Below are 23442 nucleotides of genomic sequence, written 5' to 3'. Positions count from 1 at the left end.
GGAAGTATGTCAGGAAAAGTGACAGCCAGCTGCCTAGGAGGAAGGAGAGAGACAGAAGAAACAGAAACCAACAAAACAGAAAGCAGACCGTGCCAGTCGGTATAGATCAAAAGCTCCCCATAAGTAGCCCGCAGTGGCCCCGGGAGAGACAGTGTCCATGTCAGACCATCGTAACCCGTGCTCATAAAGTATGGCCTCGACGCGCCAAGAATAGAATTAGTTATGCCCAGTCTATTCTGTATAACAAAACAAATAAGAATGCAGGCTCTTTTGTTCAAAGATTTTCAGACTCTCCCCAAAAAAGGTTTCTCTTAATAACAAAGTGACAATGCAATGATACGGGAAACACACGCCATTCCTCAAATGCTAGATCAAAGGCGTCTTTGCAGGAAGCGTCCGACTTCAGACATGTTCTCACTGCTCCCCGGACCAGCAGAGTTGTGCTTTCCTAACATCAAACACTGACTCAATTACACAGGACCCCAGAAGGCAGGATCCAGGAACGGAATGGCATTTTGGGCACAGAGGCCAGCGCCGTGCGGTGAACAAAGCAGAGGCACTGGAGTCAGATAGCTCTGAATCCAACTCTCAGTTCCACGTCCACGCTGGCCACGGGGCCTCCGTTTCCTAACGCGCAGGGCAGGGACAATGATACACGCCTTGCCTGATTTTTGGAAGATCATATACATATACGATGTCTGTGGCATGTCGCACAAGGTCTACATACGTATATTAGGCCTCCATTCATGGAAGTTGTCACTGTCTATTATTGTTATTGGTATTATTACTATTAATTATTTTTAGTAGTATTAGTATTATTTCCCACGTATTCTAAAACATTGTATTTGATGGGCAAAGTTGCTAACGAACAATTTCAAGCTAGAGAGGGCCAGTCCCATCTGTCTTGTTTAAATCTTCAGCGAACTTCCTTTGGTTTGTAACTGGCCCCCATGCATGGAGTGCAAAGAGAGACCAAAGAAAGAGGCAGACTGCTCCAGTGGCAGGAGGAGGTTTAGTAAGCCAGGGACTTACTGACAAGGCTCATCTCGGGCAGTAGCAAGAGTGGAATCTCCCCACTCACCCGCTAGAATCTTAAAGTTTACACAGAGGCCTTCACTGTGTTCAGTCATGTATTTCGTGATGGTCTTAATGACACCTAGCTCTCTCAGGGCTGTGTCCTTGAAAAGGCTCTCACTGTGGGCACGGTGGGTGGAGCACATATTCCAAAGAGGTGGAGGGGGGAGGAGCCTCTGATTGCCCGGGTCCAGCTCTCAGGTCAACTTGTGGTCAGATCCTCTCGATGACCTCCTCCAGCACCTTCTGGGGAAGCAGAGTGAGCCAAAACACTGTGACTAAGAGCTGAGTCCTCCATAAACAGCACTTTATTCAGGAACAAGAATTCCATGAAAATCTATTCACGGACTGGGAATCAAGTCCATGAATGCTTTTTCAAGCAATCTTTGGATCCAGCAACCCCACTACTCTTTCCAATGTGTCAGAGGTCAGATGGGGTCATCATTTAAATCATAAAGTGCAGTGAGTGGCTGAGACAGTTGATGTGTTCAGTCTAGCCTCTAACATGCCGTGAACGGTCTCAAACTATTCAACAGCAGCATCTTCGGGGGACCCAAACTATTCAACAGTGACTAGCACTCAGAAGAGGCATGTGGAAGTTAATTATGGCCTCAAGAAGCTAGGAAGTCCAAGACGTTGGCTAATTCAGTTCTGGATGAGGGCCTTCTTCCGGCCTTGCAGATGGCTGCTTTCTCACTGTGTCCTTACTTGGTGGAGAGGGAATTATCTCTCTCCCTTCCTCTTCTTTATAAAGCCACTAAGCCCATCATGAGGGTCCCATCCTCAGGACCTCATCCCATCCTAATTACCTCCCAGAGGGCCCATCTCCAAATACCAGCACATTGGGGATTTGGGCTTCAACAAATGAAGTTGGTGAGGGGAGGGGCACAACTCAGCCCACAGTCTGACCCTTCAGCAACTTCTTCACCTAAAACCTAATTCCGTTCTCTAAGACATAAATAGTTTCTGAAGTGAGTTTTCTCAAATTTTCCAAAATATTTCTTCTTTTAGCCATGATTGAGCATAAAGAATTTCATCTCAGCTGGGAGAACAATGGAGAGAATCAGCTCTGTATGAGCAAAGGTCCTTTGATAAAAGAAGCCTTCATGACATTCCTTCCCACTGAAACACACTTAGAAATTACATGAAGCGGAGGGAAGGTCAAGGGTAAGAGAGGGGAGGGTGGAAAATAGGCCTATCTCAGCAAGAACTCCAGCCTCCAAACAACAGTTCTGTTCGGTCTCTGGTTAGCCTGAGCCGAGCTCTGGAGCCGACTGCACTCCAGCGGAGACACATGCAGTTCTGATTACCAGGTGTGATCCGTGTTACAAGGAAGTTAATTGGTGAGAGAAACAGTGAGGTGAGGAGAAGAGATTGGAAACAGGAGTCAGCCCTTGTGACTTTCTTGAGACTCAGTGGAGTAATCTCTGGAATGATTTAATGGGGCTGACGGGCTGGTTTCATGTGCATTCTGTGTTGGCCTCTGCAGTGGTTGAAAAAAACAAAACAAGTCCTGGAAGATCAAACATCCATCTCTTGGTGCCTGAGAATGGAGCCGAGAAAGAGAATCCTGAGCAGAAGGTGGAAGCAGAGAAAGCCTTAAAATATGTATGGCTGATTCGGTTACCTCTTGGGAGGCACAGGGAAAGGAGAAGGAAGTAAAATGACATTTACTGAGAACCAACTAGAGTGTAGGGTCTCGGAAGGAGGGGGGTCCTGCCCGTCTTGTTCCCAATGCATTCCCAGCCCCTAACATAGGCCTGGACATGCAGGAGAAACTCAGTAAGTACTTGTTGTGGGAAGGAAGACATGGCACAGAGCCCGCTATATAGTTGGCACTCGGTAGATATTTTTGAAAGAATCAATTAACTAATGAATGCCTACTGTATGCTGGGCATTGTTTCATTCTTTCATTCAGTATACAAGGATTTTATTGAGTGCGGTCCTATCACTTGCCAGACATTCTGCTGGGCACTGAGAACTCTAAGCAGTAGAGGGACCGTTTCTGCCCCCAAGAGCTTACAGCGTTGGGGAGATAGATGCACGAGCAACGGCGAAGCAATGTGCAACGGTCACAGGCTGTCACAGCCTGGGGGGAAGGATAGATGGGGCCTCAGGCTCCCTGGGAGAATGGAGGCAGCATTTACAGGGAAGACAGCCTTTGAACTGAGACTTTAAGAGGAGCGGAGGATCGCAGACATTTCAGCAAAGAGAATGGTGTGAGGGAAGATTACAGGGAGTTCATCCTGGCAAGAGAAAAAATTCAGTGGAACATAGACAGTGGACGATTGAATTGACAAAGGAAAGCGAGGAGGCTCTGGCCTCATCATAAAGGGATGTCATCGGAAGTAGTCTGAACTCACTCTCTGGAAGACAGGAAGCAGCACCAGCTTCGTGGACATGCGACCTGTGTGGTCCCACAGTACTCCATGCCCAGCTGGGCCCCGGGCTCGGTTTACCGCTCTGCTGTCGGCTGTCTCGAAATTCTTACTAATTTTGTCTTTGAATGTGTGTTTTGTAAGTGAAGTCCAATGGGACAATGATGCCAGCGCATAGCAGAGAAGGTATATGCGATATGCATGTCTACACTATCTTTCTGCTTCGTTCACATGTGGGATTCATGAAGGCCCATGAGCTCAGAATTCCAGTGGACCTACTATGCGCGGGAGTTTTGCAACTCAGAACAAGTACATATTATGGAGGCTACCAGCTCCTACTGAGGTTTGATAATATGTGTGCATACTAAGAAGTGAGATAAAACAGTTGGGTTAGTGTTGTGCAATGGGCTACAAAATACAAACTGTATCATTTCAGTGATTCCACATATGAGTTAAAGGCTCCTGTATTTGCATGTACAACAGGCATTGCACAATGTAAAGGTGAACAATAAAGTTTGTGCTAATAATTTATAATTTGAATTTTTGTTTACATTAAATGGCAAATAAAAACACCATGCCAAGTTGAGAGAGAGAAAAAGAGAGAGAGGGGAGAAGGGGGGGAGAGAGAGAGACTACTAAAAACAAAAGGAAAGGAAAAAGCTTCATACTTTCATATTTTAGTACATTTAATGGCATTTTCCCTTGCTTCTTAAACATTTCGCACCGGGTCCCAGAATTTATGTAGCTGGCTTTGATGGGGAGCCATCAGAAAGTCTTGACACATGATAAGAAAATTATCTTTGTTTTTTGGAAAACAGCCCTCAGCAGAGTGCGGTACAACCAGGAGAAAGGTCGATGAGGCCTATGTGAGAGCAGGGCGGGGGATGAGAGAAATGGGCAGAGCACAAGGAGTTGGTGGGCAGACTCCTGGGGCTGGTGATTCATTCCATACGGGAGGTAAGCAAGAGGGAGGAATATAGCTTGACTCCCAGCGTTCTGGCTTCAGCCTTTGACTATGCCATTCCCTGAGATGTGGGGCAGGAGGAAGAGAGAGTGTGCGGTGGGTGAGGGAGGAGAGATGGGCTGAAGGTGAAGGTTGGTCTGGGACCTGGGTTAGATAGACTTCTCTGCTGGGTCTGCACAGTGCTTCTCACTCCACTTTCTGGTACAGACCTCACCTCCTCGGGCCTCTGGGGTGTAGCTGTGACCTAGGCTGGGAATCATTCTGCAACCTGGCCACAGTTACTGGTCCAAGGAGTGAGCAGGTAGGTTTCCTCAGCCAAAATAATCACAGCCCATCCCTAGGATTTTTCAAACTAAAGCTAGGAGGTGTCCTTTTCCTCTTTAGCACTAGAAGTGAGTCTGCAGTTGCCCAACAAAGCTGAGTGACCCTGAGACTCGGGTCTGAGAGTGAAGCCTACAGAGAGGATGAGCAGTGAGCCTGTGCCCTGCCTCTGAGTTCCTGGATCCCACAGTTCTGAGCTGCATTCTGCCCTTCCAGGGAACTGGACTAAGAAACCCAGTCTCCCCTCACTCCCCTCCACCTACCCTCTTCCAGCCTTTTCTATTTTTCTGAAGCTACCTGCAGTTAAGGCTCTGTCCCTTTGGACTGAAAGAGCCCTGACTAGTACAGGACATGTGGCTAAGTGCTCCGGGAAACCACCTGTGACAGATGTTACTCCCATATCACGGAGAAGTGAACTGAGGCTCGGGAGAACGGCCCAAAGTCTCTTGACCAGCAAGATGCCACACCCAGGCTCAAAGGCAGGCGTGTCTCACTCCAAAGTCAGTCATCTCTCTCTGATGCCCCACTTTCTTCCTAACACGTTCCTTGTTCTCGGCTTTCCTTTCTTTAAACTCAGGACTTCAAATTTAGGGATAATCACACTGCTGAACTTTCAAGTCTCTTGCTTAATGACCAAAAGCAAAGAGGGCCCTACAGTGGGTTCTCCGGAACGTTTCCCAGGCTCTGACTACTCCCAGTTTAAAAGTCACTGGTGCCAGAGGGCCTCGTTACTAATTTTACATAAGTTTAAAGTCAATGACCTTATCGTTGAAACCTTGTTTTTCTAAACTTTGTCTTGTTTTATGAGTTCAAATGGAAAGTCACGTCTTAATTCCCAACAGAGTTACAAGGAGGTGATAACAAACTGAGCCCAAGGCTTCAGATCTTGAGAAAAGCTCTCTGTGACCTTTCCTCGAGCCTGCCTCCCTGTTTATTGTCACATTCTCTTTATAGAACCTTCTTTCCCTACTTTCCCATTAGCCCAATGTATTCTTAAGGGAATCTTTTCTAACTCATTCTAGGGAATTGTGGCAGAGACTGTTGTCCCCAAATTGTTACTTATTCCTCTTCCCTTTCAATAACAGAACCCCACATTTTAAAAACAATTATTTTTGAGCTATAATTCACATGTCATAAAATTCATCATTTTAAGGTATACAATTGAATGGCGTTTTTGGTCGATTCACAAGGTCGTCCAGCCACCATCACTGCCTAATTCTAGACCATTTCATTGCCACCCTCCCCGCCACGCCTCACACCCGTTAGCAGTGGCTCCCATTCTCTCCTCCCTCCAGCCTCTCTGGCAACCATTAATCAACTTCTATCTCTATGCAGTCTCTTATTCTGGACAGTTCACATAGGTTGAGTCATCTAATATGTGGCCTTTTGTGTCTGGCTTTGTCATGTAGCATATTGTTTTCAAGGTTCATCCACATTGTAACATGTGTACTTCATTCCTTTTTACTGCCAGATAATAACAACATTCCATCGTACGGGCACAACATAATGCCGGATTTTGTTAAACCGTCTATAGTGGATGGACGTTAGCGTTTCCCCCCACTCTGGGGCTATTAGGAATATTGATACTTTGAACATTCATGGCCACGTTTGTGCGTGGACAGACGTTTTCAGGTCTCTTGGGTGCACACGAGGAGTGACTTGCTGGGTCATGCGAACACGTTGCGGAGCTGCCGATCTGCTTTCCACGGGGGCAGCGCCATGTCACATTCCCCCCGCGGTCTGTGGGACGAAGGCTCGGTGTTTAGCAGAGTGCACTGAGCCTGATGAGAGATCAACTTCCCAGCTTCCCCAGAGCTGTACCGTTCATCTCCTCTAGCCAGCTCACAGTGCAGGATCTTGTGTGGAAATTGCTAATGAAGGATGCATTTTTCTTCCCAAACTTGTTATTTCTTGGAGTACTGCTCAAAAGATTTATAAAGTATACTATACATATAAACTTACTGATATTGATATATTTACTTGCAAGAATGACTTACCATGAGCAGCAGACAGAGCCACAAATGTAAAGACACGGCAACAGCTGCAGGCGAGACTGACTGGCCAATGGTGGCCACTTTTCTCATCCACGCTCCTGTCCTGACTTCCAGAAGTGTCAGCCGTGGCCTCCACCACGTGCACCCTGAAGCCTGGACATCCCTCATCAGAACGCTCATCTCTGTAATGAACAGAAGCTCCCTTGAAGGCAGGAAACCCATGTCTCTTTTACATCATTAAACTTTCAGTACCTTGTCTGGGGCTTGGAACAAAGTACATGCTGAATTAATACGCACTGAATTGAATTTCACTGACCACAGAAGTGATACTTAGCCGAGCTTCAGAAGATGAATATGTCAAGTGGCTCCGGGAGGGAAGGGCTTTTGGGGCTGAGGGGAAAAAAATCTCTGCACGCACACAGGCACGCCCAACAGAACGTGTTCAGTGACTGCAATGACCTTCAGATGGCAGGTGTGCAAAGGGTCATGGCAAATGGTGAATCAGGGCTAGATCATTCAGGGGCTTGTGTCCCTGCTGAAGAATGCAGATGGGGCACTGTAGGCTATGAGGACCTTCTGAAGAAGACCTCTGAAGAGTTTGGGTAAGAATACCTTCTAGAGGCAGACTGCCTGTGTTTGAATGCCACCACTGAAATTAGCTAATTGTGGGCATTTCTTTATCCTTCCTAGGCCTCAGTTTCCTCACCTTTAAAATGGGGCTTATAACAGCAAACAACCAAGGAGCTTTTAGATAAGATGCCAGGAGGTAATGCAAGTAAAGTATTAATGCAGGTGAAATGCAGGTATGGTTCCTGGCACATAAAATAGCTCGGTAAGTGCCCATTCATTATTATTGTTGTTTTTGCTCCTGTTATCCGTAAAGGGTTTTAAACAGCAGGGTACTGTGATCAGATCTGTCTCTTCAGTGAAAGTCATAGGCCAATCCCCACTGGGAGATGTATACTCAGAACTGACAAAGCTCTTTCCTTTTATTTCTCTTTTTTATTGTTTTCCATGGTGGTCTCTCAGACCTGAAGGACTACATACCTCCGTGGAGGTCTTCAGTTTTCTCTCTTGGCTGCCACGGATTGGCTGGAGGGAGGCAAAGCAGATGAAATGACAGTCAGTGAAGCAACAGCCTGATGTCACAGGAGTCTCAGGTGGAGAAAACAGGAACAGTCAGCAACCATTTAAAAAGCAGATGCTATGTAGGCCCCCGGGAGGCAAGGGGTGAGAGGTCCTTGGGTCTACTAGCCTTAGGCTTCCTACTGAGCTGACCACTTTTTTCCCTTTGGGGTGCAGCAGGCACAGTCCTGGCCTTTGGAACCTCGTCTCTGCCATGTCATTTGTTTGAGCCTCAGTTTCAGCATCTGTAAAATGGGCATATTAATACTTATACCTCATCTTCTCATGCCACAAGATGAATTTGCCACCCCCTTCCCTCTCTTCTCAAACTTCAAACACCCTGTCACCCTCATGCTTTGAGCTGATGACCTCGTTTCTTATTTTACTGAGAAAATAAAAGCAATCGAAAAAGAACACCTTCATCCTCCTCCATTTAATCTACCAACCCACTGTTCCATGTATCCGTCCAAATGCACTGTTCCTGCTTCTATCCCCTTCATATGCGATTTGGATGCTACCCCTTTCTTGTCTGTTCAAGGACTGTGCTCCTGCTATTGCCACTTCACTGTCCTGTATCTTCAATTCTACCCCTGCCACCGCCCCTCTGCAGGGTCATTCTCATCAGTATGCACATAATCTAAGAAATACAGAATCTCCCTCAGTCTCTTCCAGAGTTTTATGTTTTCTTTAAGCTAATTGCAGTTAGGTGTCTGTTATTTGCAAACGGAAAAGGCCTGGCTAATACAAGACACATAGATAGGTGCCTGTGGAAACAGCTCCTGCCCTTTCCCCTGTTGGCCTCAATGGGTAAAAGGTTACAGGTCCGTGGAGTTCATCCCTCCTCTCCCCAGAGGATACGGCAGCTCTGAACTGCCCACCTTTGTACTTTCTGTCGCCGCCCTCACAGCTGTCCAGCGATTCAGATGCAGTTGGGTAAATGTTTGAATTCCACCCTCATAATAGTTTAATAAGAACAGATATTTTTTAATAAAACTTAAAAAAATTCTCATGCTTATATAAAATTCCTGTTACATAGTTTTTCACAGAGTATCTGTTGAAGAAGAAGATAATTGGCTCCAGGATTGGAATGAGTCATACTAAAGGCAGTAGAATAAGTAGGAGACACAGTGCTTAACATCGAGCGGTTTATATTTATGAACAAGTGATTGGAAGAATTAATGGATGAAATTAATTAAATTAACCGTTTGCAAACGTATTGTAGTCCCAGAGTTGGTTTTCGTAACTTAGTTGTTTTGAATTTGGGGTGCATTGGCCCATAGAAACAATGTTATAAGTGATACTTAAGTGTCAAGAAATCTCACTAAGGCTGTTTAGCCCATAATGTAGAAATAAAATGTAAAAACACTAATGGCATTGTGTGAAAACACCGATTAAACAGTTTTGAATGCTGGTGTTTGAGGAAAAGTAACTTTAATTAGGAGATGAAAAGTGTGATTCCCAAGGGGACTTCTGAGACCTTTCCAGGGTTCCAGATTGTCTCCTTTTTATATCTAATTTCAAATTAAAATGTATGCATTTCTTGCCCTTGGTACAATCATACCATTTGTGTGTGTGTGTGTGAGAGAGAGAGAGAGAGAGAGAGACAATCATACTCTTCTTATCATCAGCAAGATCACTATAGCTTACCTGGTAGGTGATTAATAACTGTTGTGTCTCTAACTGGATGGAAGGGCAGGAGCAAAGCAAGATGGAAGCTTGGGGGACACTTAAGTAATCGGAAGAGTTGGAATAGATGAGCATGTCACAAACAGCACTGGTGTATTTGCTACCATGTGTCTCCGCATTCAGAATAAAGGAATGTAACACGCTGTGCTCCTCAGAGGCTTACTATTTCCAGGAGTAAGACCTACACACAGAAAAAGTGCTGCTGGCTAAGCCACGTTGGAGGGCAATCAAGGTGACCGCGGTTCAGGGGACGGAGTGATCTCTAGGGCCAGGAAGGGGAAGGGAGAGTTTGAGTCTGACGTTGTGGAAGAGGGTTTCAGTCCGGAGAGAGTTGGGAGACTGCATGAGGTGAAAATACCTGAATGGTACTTGACAGAAAATACAGATGTGAGCACTTATCTACACAAGAAGAAAGAATTTAGTGGGGAAAAGGATGCTGGATGATTTCCCCGTGGAGGCCATACAATGGCTGGGGAAAGGTTGATGCTGGCTAGAGCTCGCTGGAAATAATGGCTTTGGAGTTTTCACGGGGTCAGGCAGCAAGGGATCAGCCTTTCAAAGGCGTCGTCTGCAAATCAGATTGTGCCTTAATATACCTAGGCGTTTCTGCAGAATATAGAATTTGTGTAATTTCATCATATTCTGCTTGTCGATTTTGGTGACATGTATCCTATTGGACATATCCTACTGGTTCCTAAAGAAGAAACTCTGAAACCCCCGTCTTTGGTGAGAAAAAGTGTCAAATTCCATTTCCCACTCTTCCCTCCTGGCTCCGTCTCTCCCTTCCTCCTCTTCTTCCTCTAGCTTTCCTTAACTGTTTGACCAAATCACTTCACTCTCTGGGCCCCTTTTTAAAACCTTTCTTTATACACGACAAGACTGAACTGGAATACCTAAACTTTCCAATTCTAAAAACTTGATTATGAACTTTTCCAAAACAACAAAACATAAACCACGAGGACGAGACCTCATCATATTGCTCAAATCAAATTGCTGTGGTTTCCAAAATGAGTGTCACAAATGACTTAGTGATCCGGTTTTTCTTAAAACTAGATGACCTCTCTGGTCTCAGAGTTATTTCTGGAGCACTGAGATTTGCCTAGAAAAAGTGGTGAAGTGTCGAGTTCTCCTGCCCTAAGAAAAAGTGACAGGACTCACAACAGCAAAATCTGTTCGCGCCAGCTCCTCCGACGCAAAGGTTTTCTGGGCAGCCACAGACAGATAAAACCTTATCCTTCCGCCCGCGAGTTCCCCTTTTTGGGCTTCACCTGCATCCACAGGCGCAAGTACCGCCCCTTAACCGCGGAGGCTGACACCCCAAGCTTTCAAGAAGCCGCCGGGGCCGCGGAGGGTCTGGGGCAGCTGACCCGGCGCGGGCGCGGGCGCGGCGGAAGCGGCCGCCACACTTCCGGTGCCAGGCCGGGCTCCCGCCGCACTTCCTGTTGATCGCGCTCCGCGGTGGGCTGGGCTTGGGGGTGGGAGGGGGCGGGAGGGGGCGGGAGGGGGCGGGGGCGGCCGCGGGCCGGGCGTGGGCGCGCGCGGGGCGGTCGCGGGCACAGAGCGTGCGCCTGGTCTGCTGAGCCAGGAGCATCCTCGGTGGCCGCGGCTGCTGCCCTCCGCCCGTGCGTCCGGCCCTCAGCCCCGCCGCGCGGCACCATGCCCGCCGTGGACAAGCTGCTGTTGGAGGAGGCGTTGCAGGACAGCCCGCAGGTACCTCCCGCCGCTCCGATCGCCCTCGCCCGAGGGCTGAGGCCGAGGAGGCCCCTCCAGCCCGCCCGGGGGTGGAGGCAGGGAGTGCTCGGGGTCCCCTCCGGGACGAGGAGGGGGCGGGCGCGGCCCCGCGGCCCGAGCCCGGGCTGCCCCGGGAGCGGGCGTTCTGCTGGCAGAGCTGGAGAACCCGGGCAAGCCCCGCGCGGCCGGAGCCTTTGTGTCCTGACCTCTTTCCAAAGTAGGCTGAAACCGAGGCTGCCCGGCCTCTGCTCGGGCTCCACCACTTACCAGCTGAGTGCCTCGAGCAGAGAACTAACCTTTCTGTGCCTCAGTTTGGTCATCTGTGGAATAGGGGTAATAATCATACCTGCCTCTCCGAGGGGTTAGAATTGAATAAGCAAGTGCCTGTAAAGTTGTTACACACAGTGCCGGATACATTGTATATAAGAAAGGAGTCACCTTTATTATTGCTGCTACTGCTGTTACCGATGTCATGGGACCTGGTGCACTGAGGGCCAGAATGGGAGGCACAGCCCGGATCTCTCTCCGGGCGGTTCCAGGCCTCCCGTTGGCACTGTTTTCTCATTTGCGAAGAGAAGATTAGCAATACCAGCCCCATTTGTCGCGCAGAGCTTCATCAGCGCCCTCGAGATGAGCGTCAGGTCCTTTGAGCTCTGCAGGTGAAAGCTGGTGTGTACCTGTAGCTCGGCTGCAGAATGGCATTAGTTCATAATTCAGTGCACCTTGCCCCAGGGAACTTTTGTTCTCCATTAACACTTCCCCAGCTTCGTACCTACTTTCCTGGTTCTGCATCCCTGGGATATTTAAATAAGTCTCTTTATTCCCTGGTGTCTAAACCCTTGGATAATAAGAATGAGATTAACCTCTTTTCCGCTCACAGTTTCTCTTCTCTTTGGTTCCTTTCCATTTTCTTCCTAGTGGTTTGCAGTCCTGGGATGATCCTCTGGGCTTAGCTACAGCCACTCTGCATCTCTCCGGTTCCAAATAAGTCATAAGAGGGGCTGTGGGCTTAGTTGCCTTGTGCCCATTTCTTTGTAATGAATTATAAGCGAGCAGTGATTTTGGTTTTGTTTTTCTTGTTTGTTTTCTCTAATTGGTACCTGCTGGTCTGGTTGACTTTTAAAGTCCTCTTTGAAGTCTCTTGACATTTGGCATGTTATAGTACCCCATAGAAGCCCTTCATCCATTCTCACGCATATTGTGTGGGATCGAAGTTAGTCATGTAGAATTTCTAACAATAACACTTTGAACGAGGATTTGCGCTTGCTTTGAAGTTGCAGAAACCGAGGTGCAAAGCACATTGCTTTCCTAACTGAACCTGGTGGTGGTGGAGCGAGGTGAGAGAGGTTGCCCTGATTCTCCATGGAGCCCTCACTGATAAGTCACCCGAATTTCTGGCTCTATTTCCGAGGGGTTTACTGGATTTGCTGAGCTCTGAGGAAGTAGAAAGAGGCCCGGCAAACAAGTCAGGAGACCTGGGTGCTAATGCTGGCCCTAAGGCTGACTTCCCACGTGATTTGAGCAAGTCACTATCCCCATCCTGGCTCAGTATTCTCCTCTGCCGAATGAGGGACCAGGAGCAGGTGATCTTTAAGGGGCTTTGGAAGCTTAACATTTTATCACTATCAGCATGGCTTTTCAGTCGGAGCTTCTGTGTGGAAGAGGAGGTTGAGAGGCATTGTCATTCCTGAAGTGTTCCTTTAATGCAGGGAGTTTGTCATTGCTTTTGAAACTTGGGTGTCCCCCTACTAGGTTTCTGGGTAAGGTTATTGAATGGATGCTGACCTTCAGGAAGGTCTTTGATAATCATCTGAGCACATTTATTTAACACTCTCGTGTGGCCATGTGCCTGGTGCAGCTTCACTGTTCAGGAGACTCTCAGACTTGCAACTGAGAGGCATCTAATCCAGCTCCTTCATTTTATGAGTAAAGAATAAAAACGATAGCAAACGCCTGTATCCCACGTGCATTTTACGTGTCCCACACTGTTCTAAATGCTTTACTTATATTAATTCACTCAGTCCTCCCAATACTCTTTTGAGGTAGGTGCTCTGTTAAAATTACCAGGGAGCAGAGAAGTCAAATAACTTGCCCAAGATTATACATGATCAAGTGGCAGAGTTCAATCCAGTGGCAGGGCTGGAACCCGCACAGTCTTCCTGTACCCTTCAAGTTAGCCCAGCTACCTAACACCCGGCTTGTCTAGCATGAGTGACCTAAAATGTTGTTTCACTAAAAGGAAAAGATCCTAAGAAACACCTGTTGTTCGTTTCCTCTAGTTTTGTGTGGAGTAGTTATGAAGGTTGCTCCAGTAACCTGGTTGCATAGGTTTCATTAAGCGAACACAAAAGCTTTTGTATTTGAACTGAGTGGCCCAGGAAGGTCTGAATAGCAGTTGCCTGACTTTACGCACGCCGATTCATTTCCTCCTTTTCAGTACTGCATGATGTCTAATACAACTAGTCTACGTGTGTGCCCACATTGCTACCTCCTATCTACGAGAGGCAGAGTTTCAGGGACTGACATACTTGTCTCCACTGCTGTTTGGGAGTAAGCCTGTACTTCCCCGCAGGCGCTGCTAGTGCTGGGAAGCAGTGACAGAGGAGATGAGAGTGCTGGCCGTCCACGGGCTCACAGTCTGTTCCCGGAGACGGGAGAGCTGCAGTTCCAGTACAGCGTGGGCACTGCTGTGATAGGCCACAGATGCGGCTTTGAGCCGCTGCAGCTCATCCTTCGTCACATGTTCTCTTTGGTGCAAATAGTCTGCTTTTGAGATAAGTGGAGGACAAAAGCACTATTGCTTGCTGTTTGGTTTTGATTTTTTGCTTGTTTCCTTTGCAGTTGGCATAACTGAAGCACAGAGAGATAGAAGACTTAGCTCTGAGGCTGTGCAGTGAGTAGTCAAGCTGGGAATAGCTCTCTCTGACTAAACCAGACCTGTCTGTAGTCGGGCGAGATGCCTCCAGACATGGCCTGGAGGTCGTGTCTTCACTGTGGAGAAGACTTTACTGCTGTTCTCTTCGTTTACAGTACATTTTTTTCTTTCAGTAGACTCGGCTCTACAGAGACATTCTCTCCCTCTGCCAACTTATAGGTCGAAGGACTTTAATTGCTTTTACATTATGAAATACTTACTTATAATTTAAATATACACGTTTTACAATCAGAGCCATTAAAATGGTACCATTATATAATTAGATGGCTATTCTTGAGTAAAAAATGTCTAGGACTATTTTGTTAGGTAACGCCCAGTTCCTTTGAGATAGAGGGCTGACACGGAGCTGAGGTCGCGTCCGTAGGGTGTTTGGTTTTGCATTTCTGGCCAGGCATCCTCTTGAGAGTGTAGGATAGTAGAAAAGGGATGGAATTCAAATCCTGGTTCTGCCACTGTTACCTTAAGTGAGTTGCTCAACCTCTCATAGCTCGTGTTTTGACATCTCTAAAATCAGAATGAAAATAGGTACTTCATGGCATTCTTAGGAAGAATAAGTAGCGTATGTGAAGGGTCTTCATGCCTCCGTACGTGACGGCTGTTGCTGTCTTTGTAAGTGATGGCTTTCTGACTTTTTTGTAGAAATTTTGAACTGGTGTACCTTTGCCTTGTCGTTGGTCTCATTCCTTCCTTATGTCTCAGAACATCCCTGTTGTTCCAAATGCAAGTTTAAGCAGATGTGGAGCTGGTAAGTGATAATTGCTAATGGCGGTATTGGACCTTGGTTCTTGAGTTCAGCAAAGAAAATTCAGAGCCAAGAACTCTAGCGCAAGAAGTTTATGTAGCCTTTTAGGAAGAAAGTCACGGAGGCAGAAGTGAGACAGCTGGGCTGCGTTGACTCAGGAAACAAGTTACAGAAGCAAAAGAAGGGCCCTTGGAGCTTAGGAGAAGGGAAGCAAAGGTATGTGCCTGAGGAAAGAAGCAGGGAAGAGGGGTGCGGGGCATGCTGGGGAGACCTGGCACTGGGTCCTTTGCCTTAAGGGTTTTGTAACACTGGGAATTTTAGGGGATGTCTCAGGAGAGGATCTCAAGACTATTCATCAGCTTTCCAGGTCTGTCCTTTCAGGGTTGGGGTCTCTACTGATTGGTCAGCGCTAGGTTGGGGGGTCATTAGTCATTGCAGCCTGTCTGACATCAGCCACGGTGTTGCTTAGTTTGGTTTTGCCACTTTTCTGGGCCTGGAGCTGAAACACCACTGAGACCTAGATGTTACCTCTAGTTTGACTAGAACTCCCTGTGGTCAACAGACCCAAGGCTTTGTTCCTAAGGTTACTTGATGCCGACCAGAACCTCACTGTCCTGAGGGCTTAGTGATTAAGGTAGTGGTCGTGCAAGGGAGAAGGAGGCAGGTGAGTCAGGGTGCTGGATGGGGCCAGTTTGAATGAGCCGCCTGCCTCAGTTTCCCCATTCCCCTTGCCAGGGAATTTTCCTGGCTTTTTACTGTCCTGCCTCAGAATCCAAACGGTCTCTGAGATAGCTAGGGATATTTTTTTCCAGGGGAGATCATGACCTAGTTAAATTAAAAAGGGAAGATTGGAGTTTTCCTGTCAGTTTTAATGGGTGTTATGTCAGATATGTCCAAAGTATAAATAAGAAAAAAAAACAACACTTGCATTGTGGTTCTTTGGAAGTTATTATAGGTGAGAGCATGACCGTAGATGACCAAAGAACAGCCAGCTCCAGGCAGCCTTTCTCCTGCCTGCAGGCAGGACTCTGGGCCTCGGACCAAAGCGCATGCCCACTGGTAGAACTCACCCCTCTAGGGGACAGATGCAGACTCCTGCAGCGGGGAAGCACAGCCGGTGCAGCCAGCAGACCCGGGTTACATCCCGCCAGCTGCTTCCCAGCGTGGGAGGCCCAGCAATTTTCCTGGCCTCGATGAACTGGTTTCGTTATCTATAAAATAGGGTTAGTGTAACCATGGTGTCTACCTCATAAAGTTGTTGGAAGCATTAAATGAAGTAACAAATATTGAGTGCTCAGCACAGTGTCTGACACGTAGGTACAGAGGAAATGGCAGCTTTAGCTTTCTTTCTGTTCTCTTTGTGGAGGACGTTTACACAAGTCCTTTCTTTTCATCTTACCTCTCATTTTTCATTCTGTTTTATTCCTAAGAGTATTAAAAACCATAAATAGGTCTCAACTAAATGGATATCAGTAGTAGCAAAAAATTTAAATATCCTCAATCTAGTTGTATCACTCTTGTTCCTGCCCATTCTCCTAGACACGTTAGTTGTAGCAAAGAAAGGTAACAGAGTTACAGCATTTGGTGGGCTCCTCCAGCACAGGCACCATGGGCAGGAGAAGTCCTCTACCGTTAGGTGACATTTACGGACAGCTGTGTGGATGGCAGGATTGCTGCAGAGTTGAAGTGAAATCGTACATGGAAAGCCCTTACCATCCAGAATGTATCAGCGAAAGTTCATTATCTTCTGTATAGTCAATATCATCTGCTGTCACTACATGTCAGGCACTGGTGGACGCTTCGTGCACATTCATTATCTAACTCTGCAGATTTGGGTCCAGGACTGACGGGGTCCCGAGCTGATCCCAGATCGTTTGAGAGGTGCCACAGACTATAAGCCTCTGGAGAGCACAGAGCTGGTTCTCATCGCCTTTGCGTCTGGGTTCCCAGCACAGTGTCTCATCGCGTATTGGGGGAAGGAGAGATGAGATGCGTGCAGAACAAATGAATAGAGAGTGACGGACCACCCAGACTAGGTTCTGAGAATGTCTTCTGACTGTCTGTTTCTTTCCCAAATAAAAAGTATATTTGGAAGAGATGTAGTGAAGAATTCCAAACCAGTGTTTTTCATCTATTAATGGATTGACATCCATTAATGGATTAGTAGATGCAGTGGGTCACAACTGTGATCTTTGTTTACAAATAGGACAGAACAGAATAGGGAAAAAATCATTGTGTATGCATACTAATGATATTGTTCGGTAAAATACGTTTTGTACCGCGGGTCTTAATTGTAAAAGTTTGAAGAACTCCATTCTGACATACGAATCACACGTTCTGTGCGCCCCGTGATGTTTTGCTCTCACTGAGAGCTTTTAAAACCCTCTCTCACATTTCCTTACTCATGGTGTTCTGGTCCTCCTGGAGATAAGGATTGGTATCTAACGGAGTACAGTGATCTCAGAGCACGTGTTTTTTAGCCTTAACGATCACCTGGGGCAAAGTCAGGGTAAGCAGCACCGCTGAGAAGTGCGCTGGAATTTGTGGCACAAAGTCAGCGGTGGAACCACCGATCCAAACGCCTAGGTTCCTGCTCCAGGTGATTGAGGTGCTGTGAGGTCAGCTACTGCTGCTCTCTTACCTGAGATAGGTGAGAAAAAGAAATAATAAGCTCTAACGAATTGTTCTTTGTAAAGCGTCTTGATATCACCTCGTAAAGGCATTTCTGTAACTTATTTCCGTTTTAGATCTACTTCTGAAATACAGATCTCATTATCACTGACTTAGTATTTTAAGTTCCCACTGTGCTGGGCACACTAACAAAAGTCCCTTGTGTAGATGTGGTCCCTTCCATGATGCCTCGCTGCTGCTTCAGATGCCACCCAGTAAGGAAGTGCTTCCTTCGTGCTCACCGTGTGTCAGATAGGCGCCGCCTTCACCTGGTGGCATTGCCCCTGCTCTTGGAGCTCTGCGTCCTTCGTGTTCCTGAAGAAACTGAGCTGGATTCTTGCTAAGCTGCTCTTTGAGTTTTGTGCCCAGATCTACCACTGGTGGACCCAGGGTACACAAATTGAAAATTGGTTGGATAATGTAAGATGAGAGACGAGGAGACTGACTGCAGTCCTGTGAGAGGAAAGAATGACACACTCCTGTACGAAGTCCAAGATGGCAGACCCAGACAGATGGTTAGCTGCTGGGACGATGCAGCGCTGGGATGATGTCCACGCCCCAGGGACACAGACAGGGCCGACGTGGTGTTCGGTTTATGGGCTCGAAGGGAGAGGCTGCCCTTTTACACTCTTAGTTATTGGATGGACTTAACTGGAGCTTAGGTAGAGGCTAACGTCGAGACAGATAATAGTCCTGAGTCTTAATCTTTTAAAAACTGGCTTTCCTTTCTGGCCCCAATACTCAAATTGCATTGTTTGTCCCTGTGCTGTAGGCTGAAGGATTAGAAAAGGAGTCCTAAATTAAAGCTGTAGGAATCGACTTGTACTCGTGCCAGTAAAAAGTAAAGCCAGAGAACAGGCCCCTTCTCCCCCGTCTGTGTGTGTGTGTGTGTTCTACCTCCTTCGAAACTTTTCCACTTAGGAACGAAATTGACCTCTTTTCTTCTTTCCTTGCAGACTCGCTCTTTACTGAGTGTGTTTGAGGAAGATGCTGGCACCCTCACGGACTACACCAACCAGCTGCTCCAGGCGATGCAGCGCGTCTATGGAGCTCAGGTACCCCGCTGTCCCCTCACCTGGAGAGGAGCAGAGGAGGGGCCCTCCGCCCTCATCTGGAACTTCTCTCAGGAGGCTGAGAAATTTGAGTCAGAGCAACACCATTTACAATTTGGAAATAAAATCAGAATTGTTGATCTCACTTCGGTTCACCTTCCAAAACGAGGACAATCTGTTTTCATTGCTGAAGAAAGAGAGTAATTTCCCTGTAACTAGTAGCACCGGTAGAGAGGGACCACATCATTGCTTTTTAATTTTTTAAAAATTCAGCCGCAGAGGGAAGCGTTTGAGTCTGCTGCTCCGCGTTGTGAATGAGTGGGTTCAGTATTCTGACACATGCTCTTTGTCTTGCTCGTAAACGGCAGCCTGAGATGGCAGTGCAGGCGGGTGGGGATGTTTTTTCAAGCGCTTCCTCTGAAAGGACTTGAGCCGCAGTTCTGCAACTATGGGGCGGCTTCTTTGTTTTTGAGGAACAAATATCTCTGGCTTGCAAAACCGTGGAAAATAAATTGCTGAGTAGCAAAAGCGAATCTTTATAAGATCAAGAAGTGCTCATGTATGTTACTTTCCAAGAGAGTTTCTTAAAAGTAAAATCCAGTGTGTCACACATCAGAATATTGTGGCAGCTGATTCTTTCGATTATTGATTTTTTGCTGACTTAAACCTGTACATGTGAATGTTTCTTTTCGTCATCGATGGTCTCTGAAGAAAGAGCACACTCTGTATTTAATAACAACATGTACTGATACTCATTGTACTCATTGTATCGCTCTTGATACTCACGGACAGTCATTCCCTCTCACTGTTTCAGTAGTCGGTCATTCACGTCCTGTACGGGAAGAAGGCGCAACCCTAGCCATTAGGGAGCTTACAGGCGGGTGGAGAGACAGACAGACAACCACCTAAGAGCGTCAGCAGTGCTGGGAGAGCGAACGTCAGCTGACCCAGAAGAACTGTGTTGGGCACCTCACGGGAAGATGGTTGTGACCGTCGAGGTTTATGGAACACTGAGTAGCTTGCAGGCACGGTTTCAGGGGCTCGTACCTGGATCGACTCATTTAAATTCCCCGACAACTCTGTGGGGTGGGTGTTATTATTATCCTCACTTTATATAGGTCAGGAGACTTAAGGATTCCGATGATGAGTATCTTGTTCAAGTTCACCCCATTAATACATGGCAGAGCAAGTCCGCCTGAAGGCAGGGTCCGGACTCGTAACTACTAAGCCTGGGGATGGTCGCTGCACTGGGCAGGCGGCAGTGGAGATGGGAAGAAGTGGGGGAGTTTGGGAGGTGGATCAGCGTCTAGTTGGATGTGAAGGGATCTGTGGGTAGAGGAAGACTCAGCCTGAACACCAGCTGTGGACAGCTGGGAGAACACGGGAAGAGGAGACGGATGCGTGTGTGTTGGTTGATACATCAGCATAATTCTGTTGAAAGGCTGATTTTGAGATGTCCGTGGGTCATCAGAGGTGGGGAAAGAGATCTCGTTGAAAGTTCATAGCCAGAGGTCAGGCCAGAGATAGAGAATTGCAGACTATACTGTATTTTAAGTGTTGCTTATTAATTGGAACTATTTTAATGACCAAATGAATTGTGCTCATTTGCAGTTTTGCATGTTTGTTGGTAAGACATTCAGAAACTGGGGACATACTTTGTCAATTTTTTAAGCCCTGTTTGTTTGTATTGTCTGTTTTGTATTTTCCCCTAAATATTCAAAATTTAAGAAAGTAAAATATTTTGACTGGGCTTATACCTGAACTTGCTTGCTATTCAGTAATTTAAATATGGTCATTAAGTGATTTGTTTTTCTGTTTCAAGTATTGTATCAGAGCACCAAGACTTAAGGGCCTGTGTCTCTGCTACTCCCAGGAGTCTCTCAGCTGCCTTTCCTTATCTGTCAGAATCATTTACTTGATGTTCAGGCACTTTCTTACGCGTTTTGTCTTTCAAGCCAGAAAACTTAAGTTTTGCCAAAGTTAAGTGGGTCTTGCATTTCAAGAGGCTGTAGCTGGCTTTTAATTCACACCAGATGATCATCACATGGGCTCTCCTCCCGGCCAGAAATCCTTCCTCCTGCCCCGGCATTTCCTGCGGCAGAGGCTAGCGGGACATCTGGTCAGTGCCACCGGACTCGGTGGCAGCTTCAGGCAGTGGCCATTGGCATTCAGATCAGCTGGGTCAGGGCTGGTGCGGTTCTCGGGTTTATTTGAAGACTTCGGTGTTTTGTTTTGTTTTGAATTTAAAAAAGAAAACATTTCTGATTTCTCTTTGATCGGTATATATATTTCTCTCAGTGTTTTCATTCTGCCATTTTCTCTGTTATATTTTCTTAAATATAACTTAGAGAAACATTATTTTTAAATACTTTATACCTAGAGCTATTGAATTAGATTCATATAGTTTTATAATTTTGTTTTCGAAAACAGAGATACTTAGTAAGATGTAGGTTTTTGTTATATTTTAAAAACCAGGTTTATGCTGCTTATAAATGATAAATGTTCATAAAAGGTATTTTAATCAGACCTCATGGTAAATTTCTGTGTTCTGAGATTGCAGGTGCCCTCCATACCTGTTTCAGAAAGGGGAAGGGCGACAACAACTAGAGGAAAGTTACGTGAGCAGTTTTGCTGATTGTGGGGAGATTTTAAATTTTACTTGGCTGAAGCACTAGAATGAAGCTGTAGGCTATACGCTGCCTTCCGCACTTTGAAGCAGGCCCTGGGGTCACGTCTGGTCCTTTCTTCTGTCAGACGGGCCTCTGCACAGGGTGGGGACGGAGTGCACAGGGTGGGGACGGAGTGCTGCGTTACTGGTCGTTTGGATGACGGAAGCTGTACACCTTTCTCAGGCACGAACCCAGCAGAGACAGGTTACTTAGAAAGATGTGCTATGTTTCAAACTATTAGCTAAATAAGTTCAGAATCTCCATAGTGTCTGAGTAGAGGCAAGTGTATACATACTCTTACCCGGGCGCTCACAGCATTGACCCAAACGGTCTTCCTGTCTTCAGGAGGTATCTCGGCCTTCAATCCCTCCTCCACTCTGCAGCTGAATTGATCACATCCAAACCTCCCTTCCCTCGCTGTCTGCAGATGCTTCGGTGAGTCCCTGTAACCAAGGCAGAGGTTACACTCAGTAAGGCGCTCAGAGACCTTCATGCACTATCAGCCTCGCCTTTGGCTCTTCTAGAATGTGTCATCCCCTCTACACATCTCAAGACTTTGCTATGCCATTCCTGCTGGCAGGCAGCCCCATCGGCCCTTCCATGGCAAATGGTCTTCCCGGCTCTTAAAACTAACCTGAGGTCCAAGATGTGTCTGACACCTTTGCTTTCTAACTTTTCTCCCTTCCTGGCCAGGATGCACCTATGTGCCAGGTGCCCTGTGTACTCATTGGCCAGTGCACTTAAGGTGCAGCCAGTGGGGTTTCCTTGTCCCTCTGTGGACTGCGAGCTCCCAGAGAGCAGATTCTCTTTGTCTCCGATGCCCAGCACCATGCCTGGCCCCACTGTACAGTTTACTGTCACTCCCAGATCTGTCCCCTCCTTGGGTCCTTAGCTAGGGGCATTATCCTCCGTGCATCATCCAGACTAGAGCCCAGTTTTCTTAGGCTCCTCCCCCTTCTTCACCTAGAACACGCTGTTGGTTGTGACGCAGGAATACGCTGCAGATCTCTGCTACCTTCTCCGCTTTGTGGTCCCGGCTCAGACCCGTGTCCGTCTCTCACTTGCCTTCTTCATCTGATCTCCTGACCCTCGTGCCATTGTCTCCTTTCACCGTTTCTTTTCCACCAGAGCCGCTCATGACTTCTCTCAGCTCCCATCTGGTCTTGTCGTTCGCTTGCCCAAGTCCCTCAGGGCTTCCCTGTTGCCTCGGGAATCACGGCTGCCCCCAAACCCAGCTCTCTGCCTCCGGATCCTGCTGTGCTCCCCCCGCCCACGTACCTCCCACCTCAGGGCTCCTGAACTAGAGCCCCCGTGACCCGGCTCTGTGGTAGGCACTGGTAGGTGGGACTGTCAGCCACTTGGCTCTAGGAAGCATTTCTGGTCAACTACTTGGTATAGATCAAAGCAAATGCCCACATCGCCACTGTGACTACTGGGTTTCCTCTGCCCCTGCTCCCAGCCGGTGCCGTCCACAGGGGTTTCAGGTGACATTTGCAGTTAGGAAGTGCCCTGTGCCACTTTAAGATAAACATTCTTTTGCCAAAATCTCAGTTTCCCTTCCAGATTTGCTAACCACGGGTCTTTCTGCCCTGGTGACAGCATCGGGAGGTTCTGTTTAACATGGGAACGCCTGTCAGGAAACCCTTCATCGGGCCATCTTTGTGAAGGGTTCCTGTGAGGCACCAAGTGGCGTAGACAGTGACCAGAGAGTTCTTCCAGAGTGTCAGGAAGCACTCGCGGAAACCCACGACGAATCTAAGTCGTGGGCCACCTCTTTTGCTGGACTGCGGCTAGAAAAGCGTGGGATTTACGTCCCTATCGTAGGCCCGATGGGGCCTGCCCACCGAGAACTGACTAGACACACACTTGGGGCTTTGGGTGGGAGTAGCATAGTGTTAAGAACTCGAGCTTTAGCTTTCGGGCGGATCTGAGCTGAGTCTTTGCCAGTTACAAGTCGTGTGATTTTAGGAAGTCATTATCCTTTCTGATGGTCCCTACCTCGTAGGCACGCTCCGAGGATTAAACGTGGTAGTGCATGCACAACACTTAACAGCAGTGTCAAGCGCTAGGAGGGGCCCAATAAAGGGTAGCAACTATCCTC

At 47.3% G+C, this 23442-nt stretch overlaps 1 protein-coding gene and 1 long non-coding RNA gene across 3 annotated transcripts in view; one reads left to right on the top strand and one right to left on the bottom strand.

Moving 5' to 3' along the window:
* The window catches only part of LOC123478598 (uncharacterized), a 32907-nt gene extending 21990 nt beyond the window's left edge, over positions 1–10917 (bottom strand). Inside the window, exons 1-3 of the long non-coding RNA XR_006653854.2 lie at positions 10701–10917; positions 7779–7823; positions 6735–6913 (exon numbers count right to left, since the gene is read on the bottom strand). This is a non-coding gene — a long non-coding RNA (uncharacterized lncRNA). The remainder of the gene's footprint in view (positions 1–6734; positions 6914–7778; positions 7824–10700) is intronic.
* Positions 10918–11052: 135 nt separating this feature from the next.
* The window catches only part of APPL2 (adaptor protein, phosphotyrosine interacting with PH domain and leucine zipper 2), a 40311-nt gene continuing 27921 nt past the window's right edge, over positions 11053–23442 (top strand). For both annotated transcript variants that reach the window (XM_053921992.1, XM_053921993.1), the window contains exons 1-2: positions 11053–11252; positions 18577–18675. In XM_053921992.1, coding sequence (XP_053777967.1) covers positions 11199–11252; positions 18577–18675 — 153 coding nt within the window. In that variant the 5' untranslated portion in view covers positions 11053–11198. The remainder of the gene's footprint in view (positions 11253–18576; positions 18676–23442) is intronic.

Source organism: Desmodus rotundus, chromosome 3, assembly GCF_022682495.2.
Source record: "Desmodus rotundus isolate HL8 chromosome 3, HLdesRot8A.1, whole genome shotgun sequence".
NCBI lineage: Eukaryota > Metazoa > Chordata > Mammalia > Chiroptera > Phyllostomidae > Desmodus > Desmodus rotundus.
The sequence above is the reverse complement of the archived record's forward strand: the minus strand, read 5'-3'. Positions and strand labels throughout refer to the sequence as shown.